Source organism: Daldinia vernicosa (assembly GCF_022497035.1).
Source record: "Daldinia vernicosa strain CBS 139.73 unplaced genomic scaffold F5Y00scaffold_32, whole genome shotgun sequence".
Taxonomy (NCBI): domain Eukaryota; kingdom Fungi; phylum Ascomycota; class Sordariomycetes; order Xylariales; family Hypoxylaceae; genus Daldinia; species Daldinia vernicosa.
The window spans coordinates 315,521-329,691 of record NW_025953948.1 but is presented as its reverse complement, the minus strand read 5'-3'; the positions used below and the strand labels follow the sequence as shown (position 1 = coordinate 329,691).

The 14,171-nt window shown below is 47.2% G+C and overlaps 7 protein-coding genes across 7 annotated transcripts; 3 read left to right on the top strand and 4 right to left on the bottom strand.

The window, feature by feature from the left end:
- Positions 1-259: 259 nt before the first annotated feature.
- Positions 260-2,257, bottom strand: F5Y00DRAFT_271027 (putative GMC oxidoreductase; the record flags this gene model as incomplete). Its single annotated transcript, XM_048012719.1, has 2 exons — positions 1,856-2,257; positions 260-1,784 (listed from the first exon to the last, which is right to left on the bottom strand). Exons 1-2 carry the CDS (start codon positions 2,158-2,160, stop codon positions 260-262), a joined length of 1,830 nt encoding a protein of 609 aa, XP_047863623.1. The 5' UTR covers positions 2,161-2,257.
- Positions 2,258-3,464: 1,207 nt separating this feature from the next.
- Positions 3,465-4,216, bottom strand: F5Y00DRAFT_263374 (uncharacterized protein; the record flags this gene model as incomplete). Its single annotated transcript, XM_048011498.1, has 3 exons — positions 3,465-3,544; positions 3,607-3,805; positions 4,169-4,216. The coding sequence occupies 3 exons, from the start codon at positions 4,214-4,216 to the stop codon at positions 3,465-3,467; spliced, it is 327 nt and encodes a 108-aa protein (XP_047863622.1).
- A 1,197-nt stretch (positions 4,217-5,413) lies between these two features.
- On the top strand, positions 5,414-6,138 carry F5Y00DRAFT_240861 (uncharacterized protein). Its single transcript, XM_048008305.1, has one exon. The coding sequence runs from the start codon at positions 5,528-5,530 to the stop codon at positions 5,999-6,001; it is 474 nt and encodes a 157-aa protein (XP_047863621.1). The 5' UTR covers positions 5,414-5,527; the 3' UTR covers positions 6,002-6,138.
- A 73-nt stretch (positions 6,139-6,211) lies between these two features.
- Positions 6,212-8,020, bottom strand: F5Y00DRAFT_114445 (putative monooxygenase). Its single transcript, XM_048003938.1, has 5 exons — positions 7,861-8,020; positions 7,177-7,777; positions 6,894-7,108; positions 6,643-6,824; positions 6,212-6,550 (listed from the first exon to the last, which is right to left on the bottom strand). The coding sequence occupies exons 1-5, from the start codon at positions 7,895-7,897 to the stop codon at positions 6,296-6,298; spliced, it is 1,290 nt and encodes a 429-aa protein (XP_047863620.1). The 5' UTR covers positions 7,898-8,020; the 3' UTR covers positions 6,212-6,295.
- A 611-nt stretch (positions 8,021-8,631) lies between these two features.
- F5Y00DRAFT_114453 (putative vanilly-alcohol oxidase) lies at positions 8,632-10,714 on the top strand. The gene has a single exon (XM_048003940.1). It carries the CDS (start codon positions 8,850-8,852, stop codon positions 10,662-10,664), a length of 1,815 nt encoding a protein of 604 aa, XP_047863619.1. The 5' UTR covers positions 8,632-8,849; the 3' UTR covers positions 10,665-10,714.
- Positions 10,715-10,765: 51 nt separating this feature from the next.
- Positions 10,766-11,918, bottom strand: F5Y00DRAFT_263370 (DUF171-domain-containing protein; the record flags this gene model as incomplete). Its single annotated transcript, XM_048011497.1, has 3 exons — positions 10,766-11,645; positions 11,714-11,835; positions 11,889-11,918. The coding sequence occupies 3 exons, from the start codon at positions 11,916-11,918 to the stop codon at positions 10,766-10,768; spliced, it is 1,032 nt and encodes a 343-aa protein (XP_047863618.1).
- An 801-nt stretch (positions 11,919-12,719) lies between these two features.
- On the top strand, positions 12,720-14,055 carry F5Y00DRAFT_114449 (uncharacterized protein). The gene is made up of 2 exons (XM_048003939.1): positions 12,720-13,250; positions 13,336-14,055. Exons 1-2 carry the CDS (start codon positions 12,982-12,984, stop codon positions 13,841-13,843), a joined length of 777 nt encoding a protein of 258 aa, XP_047863617.1. The 5' UTR covers positions 12,720-12,981; the 3' UTR covers positions 13,844-14,055.
- Positions 14,056-14,171: the final 116 nt, after the last annotated feature.

The window sequence follows — 14,171 nt, the reverse complement described above, 5'->3', positions numbered from 1 at the left end:
AGAGATTGCGAAGATTGTAATACTACCTGGTACATACATGTTAGACTATGTTTCCATCACATAGGTAAATGAAAAAGAATTTGAGGAGTATGTATTTATACTGGTGTATTTATACTGGTGATCGGCCCTACCGCTGCACTATATGAATAGAGTTTATAGACCCGATATGTGAAGCTGTGGCTTTTGTTTTCAACACATACTAGAAAGTTTACTTTCCGATTAGCATTCGGCAGTGAGTGGTGCTGTCGTTCCACTACCACTAACTTGCCCTAATGAGATCAGCAGCTTTCTCAGCAACCGCATAGACTGAACTTTGAATATTCCCTCTCGGAATTAGTGGAAACACGCTCGCATCAACAATTCTTAAGCCGTCCACTCCATAGACCCTCAGGCTCGAATCCACCACACCACCAGATTCTCGAGGCATCATGGCTGCCGTTCCGCATACATGGTAATGCGGCGTGTATCCGTTCTTAACCGCTTGCTTCGCTTGATCCAGCGTCTCAATCCTCTGCCCGCCGTGATGCAGACGCCGCCCACCCTCTTTAAATAGCTCTCGTAGTGGTGGTGTATCACGGATTTTCTCGAGAAGAAGCACGTGCCGCGCGTGTAGTTCTAAGTCTAACGGGTGAGACATAGCACGCGGATCGACAACGGGTGATGAATTTGGATCAGCCGATTGTATATGCACTGATCCGCGACTGAATGGGTGACTCAGAACGGCTACTATGGACACATAGAAACCTTCGGTACCAAGGCCAAAGATCTGGGAAGGGTTATCCCCCGGGAAAGGGTTCAGCTGAAACGGTGCGAGAATAAATTGTGCTGAGGAGGCATCAGGGGTACAGATCTGCTCACGGAGAACTCTAGGTTCGGCCTCTGCTTGGCCAAGGTCTGAAGTAAGCCGGCTAACGGATACTGGCGCAAGACTTTCGTCCTGGAGCGGGAAAAAGGCCGATGCAAGCGCGTTTACAGACAAAGGACCTGTCCTAGCCTCCTGATAAGCTACCATGGCCGCTTCAACGACGCTTGGGTTTCGCATCTGATCTCCTGATGTTATCGGGTCGGCTACCTCCCAGGAAAACGGTACGAAACCATGGTCCTGGAAGTTTTCGCCAACGGTAGGATTGTCTAAAAGGCAGTCAATGTCGTACTTTTCGAGTCTCTCCTTGCTACCAATTCCCGAGAGCTCGAGTAGTTGAGGCGACTTGACCGCGCCGGCTGCCAGAATCACCTCACGCGTGGCAGAGACTTGCCGTCTCCGGCCGTCCTTCCCAACAAACGCGACCCCCGCGGCCCGAGGCTTGTTAGGACCGCTATTCGGTCGAAGAAAGAGAATTTTCTCGACGAGTGCTTCTGTGATGACGCGCAGGTTTTGTCGTTGAGCAATTTCGTCTGAAAAGTACGCATTTCCGGCATGACTCCTCTCTCTAGTTGTTGGATGAAGCGTGGCAGCATTGTTGAAAGCTCCGATACACATACCAGCGATGGGATCACCATCAATAGGCTTGCATAGAGCAGACCACGCCCGGGGCCAAGCTTGGGCGAAAGGGGGGAAACCTTCCTCGCTACCGTAGGAGACCTGAATGGGCCCATCTGTGCCGTGAACACCATTCAAGTAATTAAGCATAAACTCCTCTTTAAACTTCGCTTGAGGCTCGGTGAATGTATGGAATCTGCGGAAGTAATTTTCCATAGTTTTCCATCCCCAGCCCGGATTTCCTAGCTTTTCCCACGTATCAAAGCCAGACTTAGACGGGTATACAACCATTCCCAAGTTGATACTTTGACCCAAGCCGGGTTAGCTATCAATTCAGAAGTGTCGTACTGGTATTTTGGGATTTCGGGAACTTACGCTGATGAACCACCTAGAGTTTTACCCAGAGGCTGTGCCAGCCTACGATTATTAAGTCCTACTTGAGGTTCCGTAGTGATACACCAATCATACTCGGGGTCAAAATATGTCGCAGCAGCAAGAGCTTGAATCGAGATTTTCGGATCTCTTAGGCGGTTCGCACCAGCTTCGAGAACCAAGACACGAATACCTTTTTCTTCGGTAAGCCTTGACGCAACCACAAGCCCGGATGTTCCACCTCCAACTATAACGTAGTCATAATTCGTACTCATGCCATCAGTGGAAGCAGTATCGACGGTAGACATGTTATTGATATTTAGGGGGCGGACTCGGAAAATCTAGATAGTAAAGAGATGAAAGGACAAAGGCGTAGAAAAACAAGAAACCAAATATCATGACAACGAATAAGAATAGAAAATATACATTGTAAGGAATGTAAGATCTATAATCCAACCTCTCATACGGTAGATGCTCAAATAGAACCCCTCATCGGGGGGTAAGCTGTATGTATATTGGTACCATCCAAGCGCGTAGCCTTGTACAAACCTACTTACTTTGAACCCATGTGATGCAATAGTTAGCTGTCCGAGTTGAGTGATAAGTATATTTCAATATTTTTAGCCATTCCCAGTGGCGGCGCTAAATACTACAACGTCCCCTTTTTACACCCCTATTCCCAAATTGCCTTACTTATCTTTACGTTAGGTATCTTATGATTCGATTTCTTTTTTAGACCTATTCGTTAAAAAGAAGGCAGCCCTGATGGTTCCAAAATAGCCCAGAGTTTACCCATAAGCGTCAAGGCCATATTATGCACGTAACTTCGTCTGCTTGTATATGAAATCGAGGCTATACGGGGCTGGTTGGCATTAGAGGTACGTGTATACACTCAAGCTCCGGCTTAACCTTTTCCCATTATTTGAGTTCCTATCATGCCCCCCCTGCCTCTATGATAATGTTTCACCAATGCAACTATAGGTATGGCCGCCGTAGTTAGTATACACTGAACAGAGATGCAAGAGCGACCGATAACGGAATGGCTAGGTATGAGTAGACTCTTACTTGTCCTAAAGATGGCGTGGCTACACGACAACTCGGTGGTTCTCTTTTCTTAATATATACAGAACTATCACTTGAAGGAGATAGAGGATGATAAAGCTTTGCTTCCTATATGTGACCATCCCCTTCGTTGCTTAGTAAACCCCTACTTCTATTTCATGATTGATTCGACGACAACGATGACGACGGCGATAATGATGATCATGGTAGGATTCCAAAAGGTTACGATATCCTTCTGGTTAAATTTCTACCTACTATATAACTGTTTTAAGTGTAATAAACTTCAATAAATAAAGAGTGTTTTTGCCTCCATGATGTCGCGTAGGAGTGACTATAGTTTAGTAAAGAACGACTAAGTACATAAGAAATTCTCCAAGGTCATAAACCAACCACTCTTTCCTAGAGTTTCAGCATTTCGTAATGCTTGATGCAGAGCATCGCCCCCTTGTGCCAGTCCTCTTATTAGAAAGAGTTACATTTAACATTTTCGGATGCCAAGTTCGTTTCATTGTACCCGAGTGGCAACTTCTTCCAAGAAGCCTTTTGCCATTTATCTCCCAACAACGTGCCAAATAGCTCTGTTTCCAGTGGCGTCGGTTGCTTCAATGACATTATCGTTCGGTCCACCACCTAGTAATTGTTATCAGACTTTGAATATTTAGGTAATTATGATCTTTAAAGTCCAAATTTACCAGTGATAGTCACATGAGCTCCCTCGGGAAATGTGACTTCTTGGGTAACCATGAAGAACTTAGGTGGCCGGTTGTTGTTGTTGAACTTGCAAACAGCCCTTGAAGACGATCCCGAGACTGCGGCCGTGGTTGTTTCGTTGTTGTCAAGGCTACTTGCGCCGGCGAATCCAAGATCAATGGAAACAGTGGCGGCATTTGCCTTCACAATAATATAGTTTTTGTGGGACTGGTTTTGTATTGCGAGCGCGTTGTTGAATCTAGAAAGACTACGGGACCACGTCTGTTTATATATTCGGCCCTGTGGGCCCTGGGGCCTCGTTCCTTCGCTAGATGCCTCGATCGTGACTCATGATAGTGACGTGGACCACCTGCCAACAGTTTTGATTGAAATAAACAGAAGCCATTTTGGTGAGTGGTGGATAGTGTTGAAGAGTTTATAAGGTCGAATGTAAGATGTCGAAGAGTTTGGTGTGTGATAGATCGAGAGGAATTTGAGATGGTCTCGAAGGGTGTATTTATACTAATATATTTATACTAATATGTGGCAAATACTACAACATACTAGTTGCGTGGCTCTCTCGCGGGCGGATACTCTGAGACAGTCGCCCATGAATCAAGAAAACTTTCGAAGTTACAAGATTTGCGAGAAACCCTTGGACATTGTAGTAAAAGTAAAATGATGACTAGCTGAACGTCAGAGCCAGTCATTATCCGAGAAATGCCCTCAACGAAAAAGAAACGCCGCAATATGCGCATATGGTCCGAGAGCCCACGGTTTGGTTTGACTATTAGTGGTGGTTTGACTATTAGTGGTAAATCAAATGTATGAACATTAACCGTAGAGTCTTTCGGGGAGTGGTCCATTTCCGGGCATGAAGATTCCATGATTTATGAGGTGTTTCCTCATCTCAGTTCTTAATGTTCCATTGATCTTTTTGAATGCTCCCAGGCTCCAGCCGTTAAAGTCCGTCCGGAACGCATCTTAGAGATCCTCGTTATATTGGTTATTATTATATGCATCGAATTTCTCCGCACAATATGTGTTTATGGCTTTCGGGGTTGCCTGTTCGGCTTGGTTCGCATTAAGGTTAATGTTTTTAAAGTTCTTGGTTACGTGCTTCTCTTAGTTATACCGCTTGCTTTCCGTTGCCGCCATTCTAGCTGTGGTGAGGTTTTAGCGGGTTATTTTTGTTGTTTTATAATCGACCTGTCGGCCAATCACTGATCAGCTTATACAGAAGGGCGTAATGGCCGTCGCAGTATAGGACCAGGCTCTATTATAAGCATTACATCTATATCTGCGGTTATGGGCACACCGAATTCTATGTCTTGCACAGCGAGGAAGTTTGCTGCAAGAGGTATCATAAAGACTGTTGGTAAGGTATATTATCTCTCCCAGAGATAGTTGATAAAATCAGCAAGGCTATGCCTTTGGCTCGGGCGGCCGAACCCGAAGAAGTTGCGAGCGTAGACGCGCTTCCGGCCCGGTAATTACAGGTCACAAGCGTAGCGCCAATCATGGTGGATGTAAAACAGGCTATCCATTCAATTAAATGAATAATACTTCCAATAATGGCATAATGATGGAAATTATAGAAAGGTAAATAGGTACATACTAAGCGTGTGCAGCCATTATGTTGAGATTTTATAAAATAGGGGGAATAGGGGGTAAAGGTGGCGGTTTTGTTCGATATTATGTCGAGATTATTACGTCATATAATCAAATAGTCAAGCTGTCATTACTTCCTTCAATTCAATATGTAATATGTAATGCCCTATTATTAGACAAAGCCAGTGGCTCCCAGCAGGCAATCTTTAAAACTCTCAATACATCTTCTTCATTTCACGTTCGACTCTCCTACCATTAGGTACATAACTTATCATTAACATCGCATCAAATATTTTAGTGACCATTCCAAAGATGTTCTTACAAATCCTTCACCTCGCCCAAGCCGCCCTGGCAATCTACGGCGGCAGGCAATCCTACATCGCCATCATCAACCTCCAAAAATACGAAAATGCAACTAAACACTTAGCCAAGGTCTCCACCGAGGCCGAACTCCAGCGTCAGAAGACGTACGCCACGCAAGCTACCGGCGTCGTCACGCTGTTATTCTCATTCTTCATGTCGGTACTCCTCGCCCGTCGGGGTTCGATATACGGCGTCTTACCCCGCTACTTAGCCCCGGTTACGGTAGTCGTCGCTGTCTACTTTGCGAGAGAACATATCCGGGGCTACTGGGCCGGGAAGACCCCTGGGATCGAGGGCAGTGTGCCGGGATTGGGTGATTACGAAGAGGCGGAGATACGAACGCAGAAGCTCTTGAGTGTGTTGGATCTTGTAATGTTTAGTTGGATTGCTACGTTTGTCGTGGCTGTATTTATAGGGTATTAAATGTCATTGGAGGTCCTTAGTCTTGGATGTAGGTATGAAGATATGTCACATAAAAACTGGTGTACTAGTTGAAAGAAGATATAAGACACCAAAAGGCGTACTTATTAGAGTCATAAGCAATAAATGATACCAATACAGTTCCATAGCTTTCCCAATAGTTACCTATAATCACCTACCATGAAAATAAAAGAGACTTCGCGTCAAGTAACTCGACGGAAAAACGTTTATAAAGTTTGGATCTAACTGAATCATAAAAATATACCTACAGCATATATCTACTTACGACCCGTGGCGTTAGCACAACGGCGTAATCTTCCCAGTTTTCAGCTCATCCGAAACCAACGACGAAACTTCGCCCCAGCGCTCGATCGTATCTACTTCCGCGTCAAACGCGTACAGCCACCTGTTCCGCATCTTGACGGTTTCGGGGTCGATCTCGACGCCTTCATCCACGTTCTTGAGCGCGTTGTGCCAGCGGTCCCTCAAGTCCTCCCCGTTCGTCTGGCTGGCTCTAGTCCGTCCAAACCGTAACTTCTCGTAGCTTCTTGTCTATAAGTAGGTATTTGGTTAGATTAATAACTCCCTAGGTAGGTATGCTCTAAGGGCATATCAGTTTAGGGTGAAGATAGGAGGTATCTTACTGCTAATGGAACATTGTCCTTCCCGGCTAGCTTCAAGCAAATTGCAAGTACGCCGGCGCTTTCTGTTGCTTGGCTCGCGCCCTGCGCGCTTGTCGGCAGATGCGGGTGGCAGCTATCGCCTAGGAGCGCAATTTTGTGACTCTTGGATACCCATGTAGGGAGAGGATCTCTGTAGCAGATTTCTTGATTTTAAAAACACGTCAGTCGGGTATAATCCATCGTATAGATGAGGAGAGGTAGGTAACATTTACTCCAATCTAAGCATGATTCGGTTTTCTCCACGGCGGCGCGTATCCGCGGGTCTAAATCTTGCAGCGACTTCTTGACCTCGTCCATGTTTCCCTCTTGGAACCACGACTCCTTGATCACCATGTCGGCTTCGTGAGATAGCTTACGCGTTACGATCCAGTTGAACTCGTCGCCATTCCGGAGGGTGTTCTGAACTAGATGTGTATCTTCGCCGATCCTAGGTTGTTATCTTTAGTACATGCTTCGGACTAACTTGACTTCAGGGACGGTACTTGTTCAGCATACCAAATATTAACACAGTCGTGGTCTACAAACTCGCGACACAAGGGGTCCTCCCGCAAATGCTTCCCGGGGAAATAAGCCCGATAACATGAGTATCCACTACTCTTCGGTGCGTCTTCGAATCCCAATACGAGCTCTCGTGCACGCGACTTGATCCCGTCGGCACCCACAATAAGATCTGCCGTATCCTCTGTACCATCGGCAAATATCACACTTGGCTTAAACTCGTCGTATGCGACAACTTCGCGGCCCACCTGTATCTCTATACCAGCGTCTTTTACGGCTTGGATGAAGGCTTCGTGGTAGTCCCCGCGATGGCCGATGTACCCCGCCATATCCATCAACGGCTGCTGCGCCAGAATCTTACCGTCGTGCCAGCGGCGGATTTGCATGTCAGGGGCTTGATTGCCGATGCTGGTCAGTTTATGGTATAGAGACTTGCCTCCCCAGCGTTCGAGTAGCTTGAGCGCATTCTCCCCTAGCCCCAGCGAGTCACCCAGTCGTCGGAAAGCCTTCAGTCTCTCATAAACAACTACATCGTGTCCGTGATGTTTAAGAGCGAGTGCGCAGGCGCATCCGCCAAGACCGGCACCGATAACGATGACTTATAATTGGTAGATTTAGTACTTTTCTCCATATCACAAGTATATAATCGTAGGATAAGCCTAGTTAATTCAGTTAGCTCACCTTTAATAGGCTCCTTGTTTATACTGTTGATAGTCATGGCGTGCAAACTCTACTATAACATGTCCCGTTGCGTTTAAGCTTAGTGGAATATAATAGGATACGATTCGGCGGGACGAGCCTTCGTGAGAATCCGGGGGTCTCCGTATTTAGGGCCGGGATTGCCTGGATGTAAATGACTTTCTTTTCATGCCGAAGGGAACATCAGCAGATTCCCCGCCAAGAAGTCACTAATAACAATACAGATCCAACGAATTACGCCCATTTTGCCACGGTAGATTGTATGGATGCGACGGTATATTGTTCTCGACCCGCATCTTCGGATTTTCATCTTATATCCTCTTCCAGTTGTTAGGAATTCCCCGACTTCATGCAGGGTAGGGCCCCTCTTCTGGCTTTTTAGATGCCGTCATAACAACCGAACGTGTTATATGAGTTGCCGAATCGACCATTCAGCGGTTAGCCTTATTACCAATTCTACCAACTACCAGGGTTGAGTTTTATGTGACTGTCGATATATTCGCTGTCTGTGTAAAGATATGGTCCGGATCTGGACATAATAAGAGAATTGCTATACGACCTGAACCGTTACATAAACATTTAGATGAGATATGAAGATATCTAACATGGGGTACATACTGCAGATAATTGGCCAACCTAATATATGAACCCGATCGGTCCTATCGAGAATGCCAACGAGACACCGCACAAATAGGGGGCATGATCGATGATATTCCTAGAAATTGGTATTAAATAAAGATGCAAGGGCGCATCTGCCGAGAATCCCCCAAATCCAACCCCGCCTATATCCTTACATGGTGCCGCTCGCTGTTGGAGAACTCGGAACACGGCGCTGTAAGTGAATTTGGAGAAACTTTAATAAGAATACGGGGTTCGAAGGCAGCCGGCACGTTAGCTTTGCCGAGCTTCCTACAGTAGAAAGAAATGGGGGGGGTTCGTTCATAGTTTGAAGGGACCATATTATTAGCATCATGGCGACAGAAGCTGCCCCGGGGATAATCCCTTCGATAAAGGAGAAGTATAGTGGCGTGCCTGTGCGACTTAAGCAGGAAGCCCAAGTTGCACGAGATCGCTTGCTGTCCAACAGTACGTTACCGATTAGCCGCCCGAGGAAGAACCCGGTACGCCTTCCACCAGATGTGTCTCTGGGGGACTTCGAAGCAGCTATCAAGGAGCTTCAAGGCGCGATAGGAGACGAAAACGTCGAAGTTAACGATAAACCGTTAGTGGATGGATGGTATATGCAGCATCCAAATACCCACGACGCTTTTCATATCACCGACCAGGAGGAACTCGTTAGCAGTGCGGTCGTGTATCCCGGGTCGACGGAGGAAGTCCAGTCCACGGTACGTTGGGCAAACAAATTCGGCATCCCGATTTATCCTATCTCCATCGGTAGAAACTTGGGTTACGGCGGTGCTGCGCCTCGAATCCCAGGGGGCGTGGTCGTCGATCTCGGCAGGCGGATGCATGAGATTCTGAACATCGATGCTGAGAACGCGAGTTGTCTCGTCGAACCTGGGGTAACGTACTTCCGGCTTTACGATGAAATTCAAAACAGAAAACTCCCTTTATGGATCGATACGCCTGATCTAGGTGGCGGTAGCGTATTGGGCAATGCGATTGACCGCGGCGTTGGATATACGCCGTATGGCGATCATTTCGCAAACCGTTGCGGCATGGAAGTTGTCCTGCCTAACGGCGAGTTGCTGCGTACGGGCATGGGAGCTCTGCCGGGTCCAGACGGGGCAGACAATCCTACCTGGCAGTCATTTCAACATGCCTTCGGCCCATCGATCGACGGTATATTCTCTCAGAGCAATTTCGGCATCGTGACTAAGATGGGAATCCAGTTGATGCCGGAAACAGAACATCAATCCTACTGCTTCACATTCCCGCGCGATGATGACTTTGAGCAAATCGTTGATCTCATTCGGCCGTTGGCGCAGAAGGGCGTATTGGGGAATATTCCGCAGCTGCGCCATGTGATCCAGGAGCTCAATGTCACCGGTCGACGGAAGTCAGATTTTCACGGTGGCTCTGGCCCCATGACGCGTGAAGAGGTTCGATCTGCAGCTGCTGAGTTGCCCTTAGGCGATTGTTCCTGGGTCTTCTATGGCACGCAATATGGTCCATCCGCATCCATCGTAGCACAACTAGAGGTTATCAAGGCCGCGTTTTTCAAGATCCCCGGCTCGAAGTTCTTCTTACCCTCTGATCTACCGTCCGATCACTATTTGCACGACCGCTCATTAGTCTGCAGCGGCGTTCCTGTCCTCCGTGAGCTTGATTGGTTAAATTGGCTACCGAATAGTGGCCATCTATTCTTTAGCCCGATAGCCCCAACGCGTGGTAAGGATGCGCGTACTATTCACGAGATAATTGTCAAGGCGCATGAACGTCATGGCTTTGACCTGTTTCCTACTCTTTGCGTGGCAGGTCGTGAGATCCACTATATCACGAACATAATATACGACAGGGCTGATGCGGATATGAAGGCTGCCGCTGTCAAACTCATGAGAGAAATGATAAAGGAATGCGCAGAAAAGGGATTCGGCGAGTATCGCACACACCTTCTCTTCGCCGACCAAGTAGCCGGGACATACAATTGGAACAATTCGGCGTTTATGCGCTTCAATGAGACAATCAAGGATGTATTAGACCCGAACGGGATTATAGCCCCGGGTCGAAACGGGATCTGGCCCAAGCGATTCAGAGGGAAAGGGTGGGAGCTGAAGGCTGACGATACTGATCTATTATCGATCGGGCCACGTCCCGGAAAATAGCAATTTCAACTCTAGTAAGAAATTTCGAATAGGGTATCGATTACTTGCCTGTAAATTTTAATCTTTATAGTCCCTAGAGAACCAGTAGATATCTTGCTCGTTCACCTTCCTTCCCATACTTTCCGTAAACCTGCCAAGCCGATGAATAGTGCTTCGTCCGTCCTGATAGTTCTGCTTCCTTGTCCTGGCAGAATATTGACCCAATGATCAAACAGTTCCTTCGTTCTCCCCTTGACAATTCCCATGCCATTCAATTGCGGGTCGTTTTCTGCAGCATTCTCAAGGCCTCGGGGTCCACCAAAGACAATCAGAAGGTGATTGAAGGCCACCATATCCTTCTTCTTTCGCTCCGGAAATGCCTCCGATATAGAGACACCACGTTCGGACGTCCCTATGTTTAAATCGTAGCCACCCTCGTAGGTACACTCTTCAAAGACGTTTGCGAGCGAATCGCAACGCCGCACTGAGAAGCCCCAGTAGTAACCCCCTTCGACACGTGGCGCGCTAGGGTCTACCGGCTCTGCCTTAGATAGATCCTCTTCGTCAATCTTAACAGTAATTCGGGTCTTTGGCGGGACTTCGTCGCTAATAGTCACTGGCTCCTTTCTACCAACGTCCACAAGCGTTCCCTTACCGCCTTTCGGTGTTCCAGCCACCGTCACACCCTCGCAATACGGCAGCCAGTCGGTGGAGTGCGGGTGCGAGGGGATGTCCAAGCTTGCCATAAGCCCCGCACCTCTTAGATTAGGGTGAATGGGCAGTAGCGTCCGCCGCATAAATGGTGGCATCTCTAGATACTGCAGCAGATGATCGAGGTACCCGCAGGGGTCGATATCGCCAGAGTAGCCGGCAGGGTCGACGTGCCTAGGTCGCGTGTCCGGATGCGAGTCATCAAATATGACTATTTCGTCTATGCCAAACACGGCGAGGGCGCGTGCGATGTGTGAAACAACGCCTGTGCGTTGGTCATCTCGGCGACAGCTAGAATATAAGTTCAGTAAGTTTGTCACAAAAACTGATTCGTAAGTGTAGTGGTGAATGCGACTGACGTTGAGAGAACGCTTCCAGGAACGGCTACGGAGATGGTCCAGTCCCGGCCCTGAATAGGCTTAAAGAAGGCACTCGGCTTCGATGTATCTACGTAGTCGCCGTCTTTTGTAAGACGACGTTTCTGCAAGCCGATTAGATTTCCGACTTGAATGATATTATGTTAGTTTGGCTTACCTTATGTCTATCTTGCTCATAGCTTGCCATTTTGTGAGAGGTGATAGAAGTTAGGGGTGTGTCGGTAGGAATTGTGAGCTCACTTCCGAAGACATGGCATTTCACATGGCGCAAAGTAAATTTTCCAGCTTCGAATTGACTTTGGGAATATTCCGCCGGCAAAATCTTACCACCTTTCTTACCGCTTACCTGTTTAGGTATAGCGTGGTGGATAAGGTACGCATAATCCAATGGTCCTATCATATCCACTGACTATATTATCATCCCGCCTCCCCTGCATAAGACCAAATCTAATCCGTACCTCTTCAACATACAGATCGCGAACTAAACCGTGTTTAACTACATACATTCATATTAATTATGAGTGCGCTCAAACGTTTAGGTACCATAGAGTGTCTTCATCATTAAAAATAAAACCTACCTTTAAATATCATAGTTTTCCCTTATATATGATGCCAGGCCGATTATACCATCGAGGCAGAAGAGGTGTGAAGCGTGTCGGACCGACAGGAGCATTTGATAAACTCATACCCTCATTTAAAACGTATTTCACTCTCTGGCTAGAATAATTATTTCCATGATTCACGAGAACCTACTCCTATGCTGATATGGAAGTGGAATGTATAGGGCAACCTTGGAATTTATACAATTTACCTATAAGCTTAAGCCACGACACAGACACATTTGTGAAAGAAGCTAGGTATAACTACGCTTCTTAAGCATGCTTATATAAGATGCCACTCTGGAATGTTCTGATCATCAAACGATTGGTTTGGTTTCCGTCAAATTGATCATGCGAGAATCAATTTACGCCCACCTGCTATTCGGAGAACGGGCCGCATATTCGTAAAACCCCTTTTCAAATTTCAAGTTCCAAATTGTGGAGTAGGAGAGGGTGGGCGGAAGGAGGCAGCAATACAATCATGCGGTGACGGAGGGAGGGTGTCCGGGATACGAATTTGAGCATAAGTGGGCATATTACGGACCACGGTACACACGTAAATACCTTCAACTCGCCCAGTCCTTGGAATTCTTGAGTTCTGTCTTACTCATCGTATCTTCACTTATCACCTACAACAATCCATCCGTGACAATGTTCCGCCAATTCGGTCTCTTCGCCCTTGCTCTCCTACCCTTCTCCTTCGCCCAAGTCTCTGACGACTTCGAAGGTGGATTGGACGCGGCCACATGGCCTACGTACGCGAACGACTGTAACCAAGGCGGTAAAGTCACCCTCGATAGCTCTACCGCTCACAGTGGTTCGAACTCCGTGAGAGTTGATGGTGCCGGTGGTTACTGTGGACACATCTTCTTTGGCACGACGAAAATTCCTAGCGGAGATGTTTACGTGAGGACTTATCTGTGAGTTTTACTATTATAGTGCTATGAAACTTGAAGGGCGAGGCGGTTTTAATAAAAGGCAATGCTAATATCAATCATCTTACAGCAAAGCCGCCAATGCCCTGACCGACTCTCACGTCACTTTCATCACCATGCCCGACTCTTCCCAAGGCGATAACAAGCACCTCAGAATTGGTGGTCAGAGCAAGATCCTGATGTACAACCGCGAATCTGACGACGCTACCCTTCCCGACCTCTCCCCGCAAGGCATTGCCGCTTCCACCGCCCTTCCAACCGGCGACTGGCAATGTTTCGAGTACCACTTAGGCAGCGATGGCACCATCGAGACTTGGTTGAACGGCGAGGCTATCGAAGGCCTTACTATCACGTCTGGTAGCACCAACGCCAACGCAGATCAGTGGCAGAGGAGCTCCGCCAAGCCTAAAATCACCGCTGTCTACTTTGGTTGGGAGTCCTACGGCGGCGACACTAACACCTTCTGGTACGACGACGTTGCCGTTAGCTCAGCGCGTGTTGGATGCGATGTTAGCTCAACGCCTGTTGTTAGCTCATCACCTGTTGTTAGCTCAACGCCTGTTGGATGCGGTGCGTGATTCGGCTCTTACTCATTAAGTAAACAGTAGACGTTTCGTCATCGGCAATAGGTATTCTCCTACTTAAGTGACAGATAGGTTGAGAATTGAATATTGAGGCCTAAATATCATACATACAAATATGTTACTCGGTGAAGTTTGTCAGACCTCGTGCTTTACCTACCTACGGATTTACGTAGTTATTAGAATCAGAAATTAGCCTAAATATAATAACAGGTACACCAATCACAGCTTTGAAAACCTAGTTGTGGACAGCATATCTTTATTGGTATATAATATATTCCGGTGGGAACTGGAGCCTAAAAGGGGTATGTCTGAAGCCCCGCGA

Coding starts and splice junctions, on each gene's coding strand:
- F5Y00DRAFT_240861 (XM_048008305.1), top strand. CDS start 5,528: ATGTTCTTACAAATCCTTCACCTCGCCCAAGCCGCCCTGGCAATCTAC.
- F5Y00DRAFT_114445 (XM_048003938.1), bottom strand. CDS start 7,897: ATGACTATCAACAGTATAAACAAGGAGCCTATTAAAG. Junction 7,109..7,176: donor CACGACTGTGTTAATATTTG/GTATGCTGAACA, acceptor ATAACAACCTAG/GATCGGCGAAGATACACATC. Junction 6,825..6,893: donor CGAATCATGCTTAGATTGGA/GTAAATGTTACC, acceptor TTTAAAATCAAG/AAATCTGCTACAGAGATCCT.
- F5Y00DRAFT_114453 (XM_048003940.1), top strand. CDS start 8,850: ATGGCGACAGAAGCTGCCCCGGGGATAATCCCTTCGATAAAGGAGAAG.
- F5Y00DRAFT_114449 (XM_048003939.1), top strand. CDS start 12,982: ATGTTCCGCCAATTCGGTCTCTTCGCCCTTGCTCTCCTACCCTTCTCC. Junction 13,251..13,335: donor GTTTACGTGAGGACTTATCT/GTGAGTTTTACT, acceptor ATCATCTTACAG/CAAAGCCGCCAATGCCCTGA.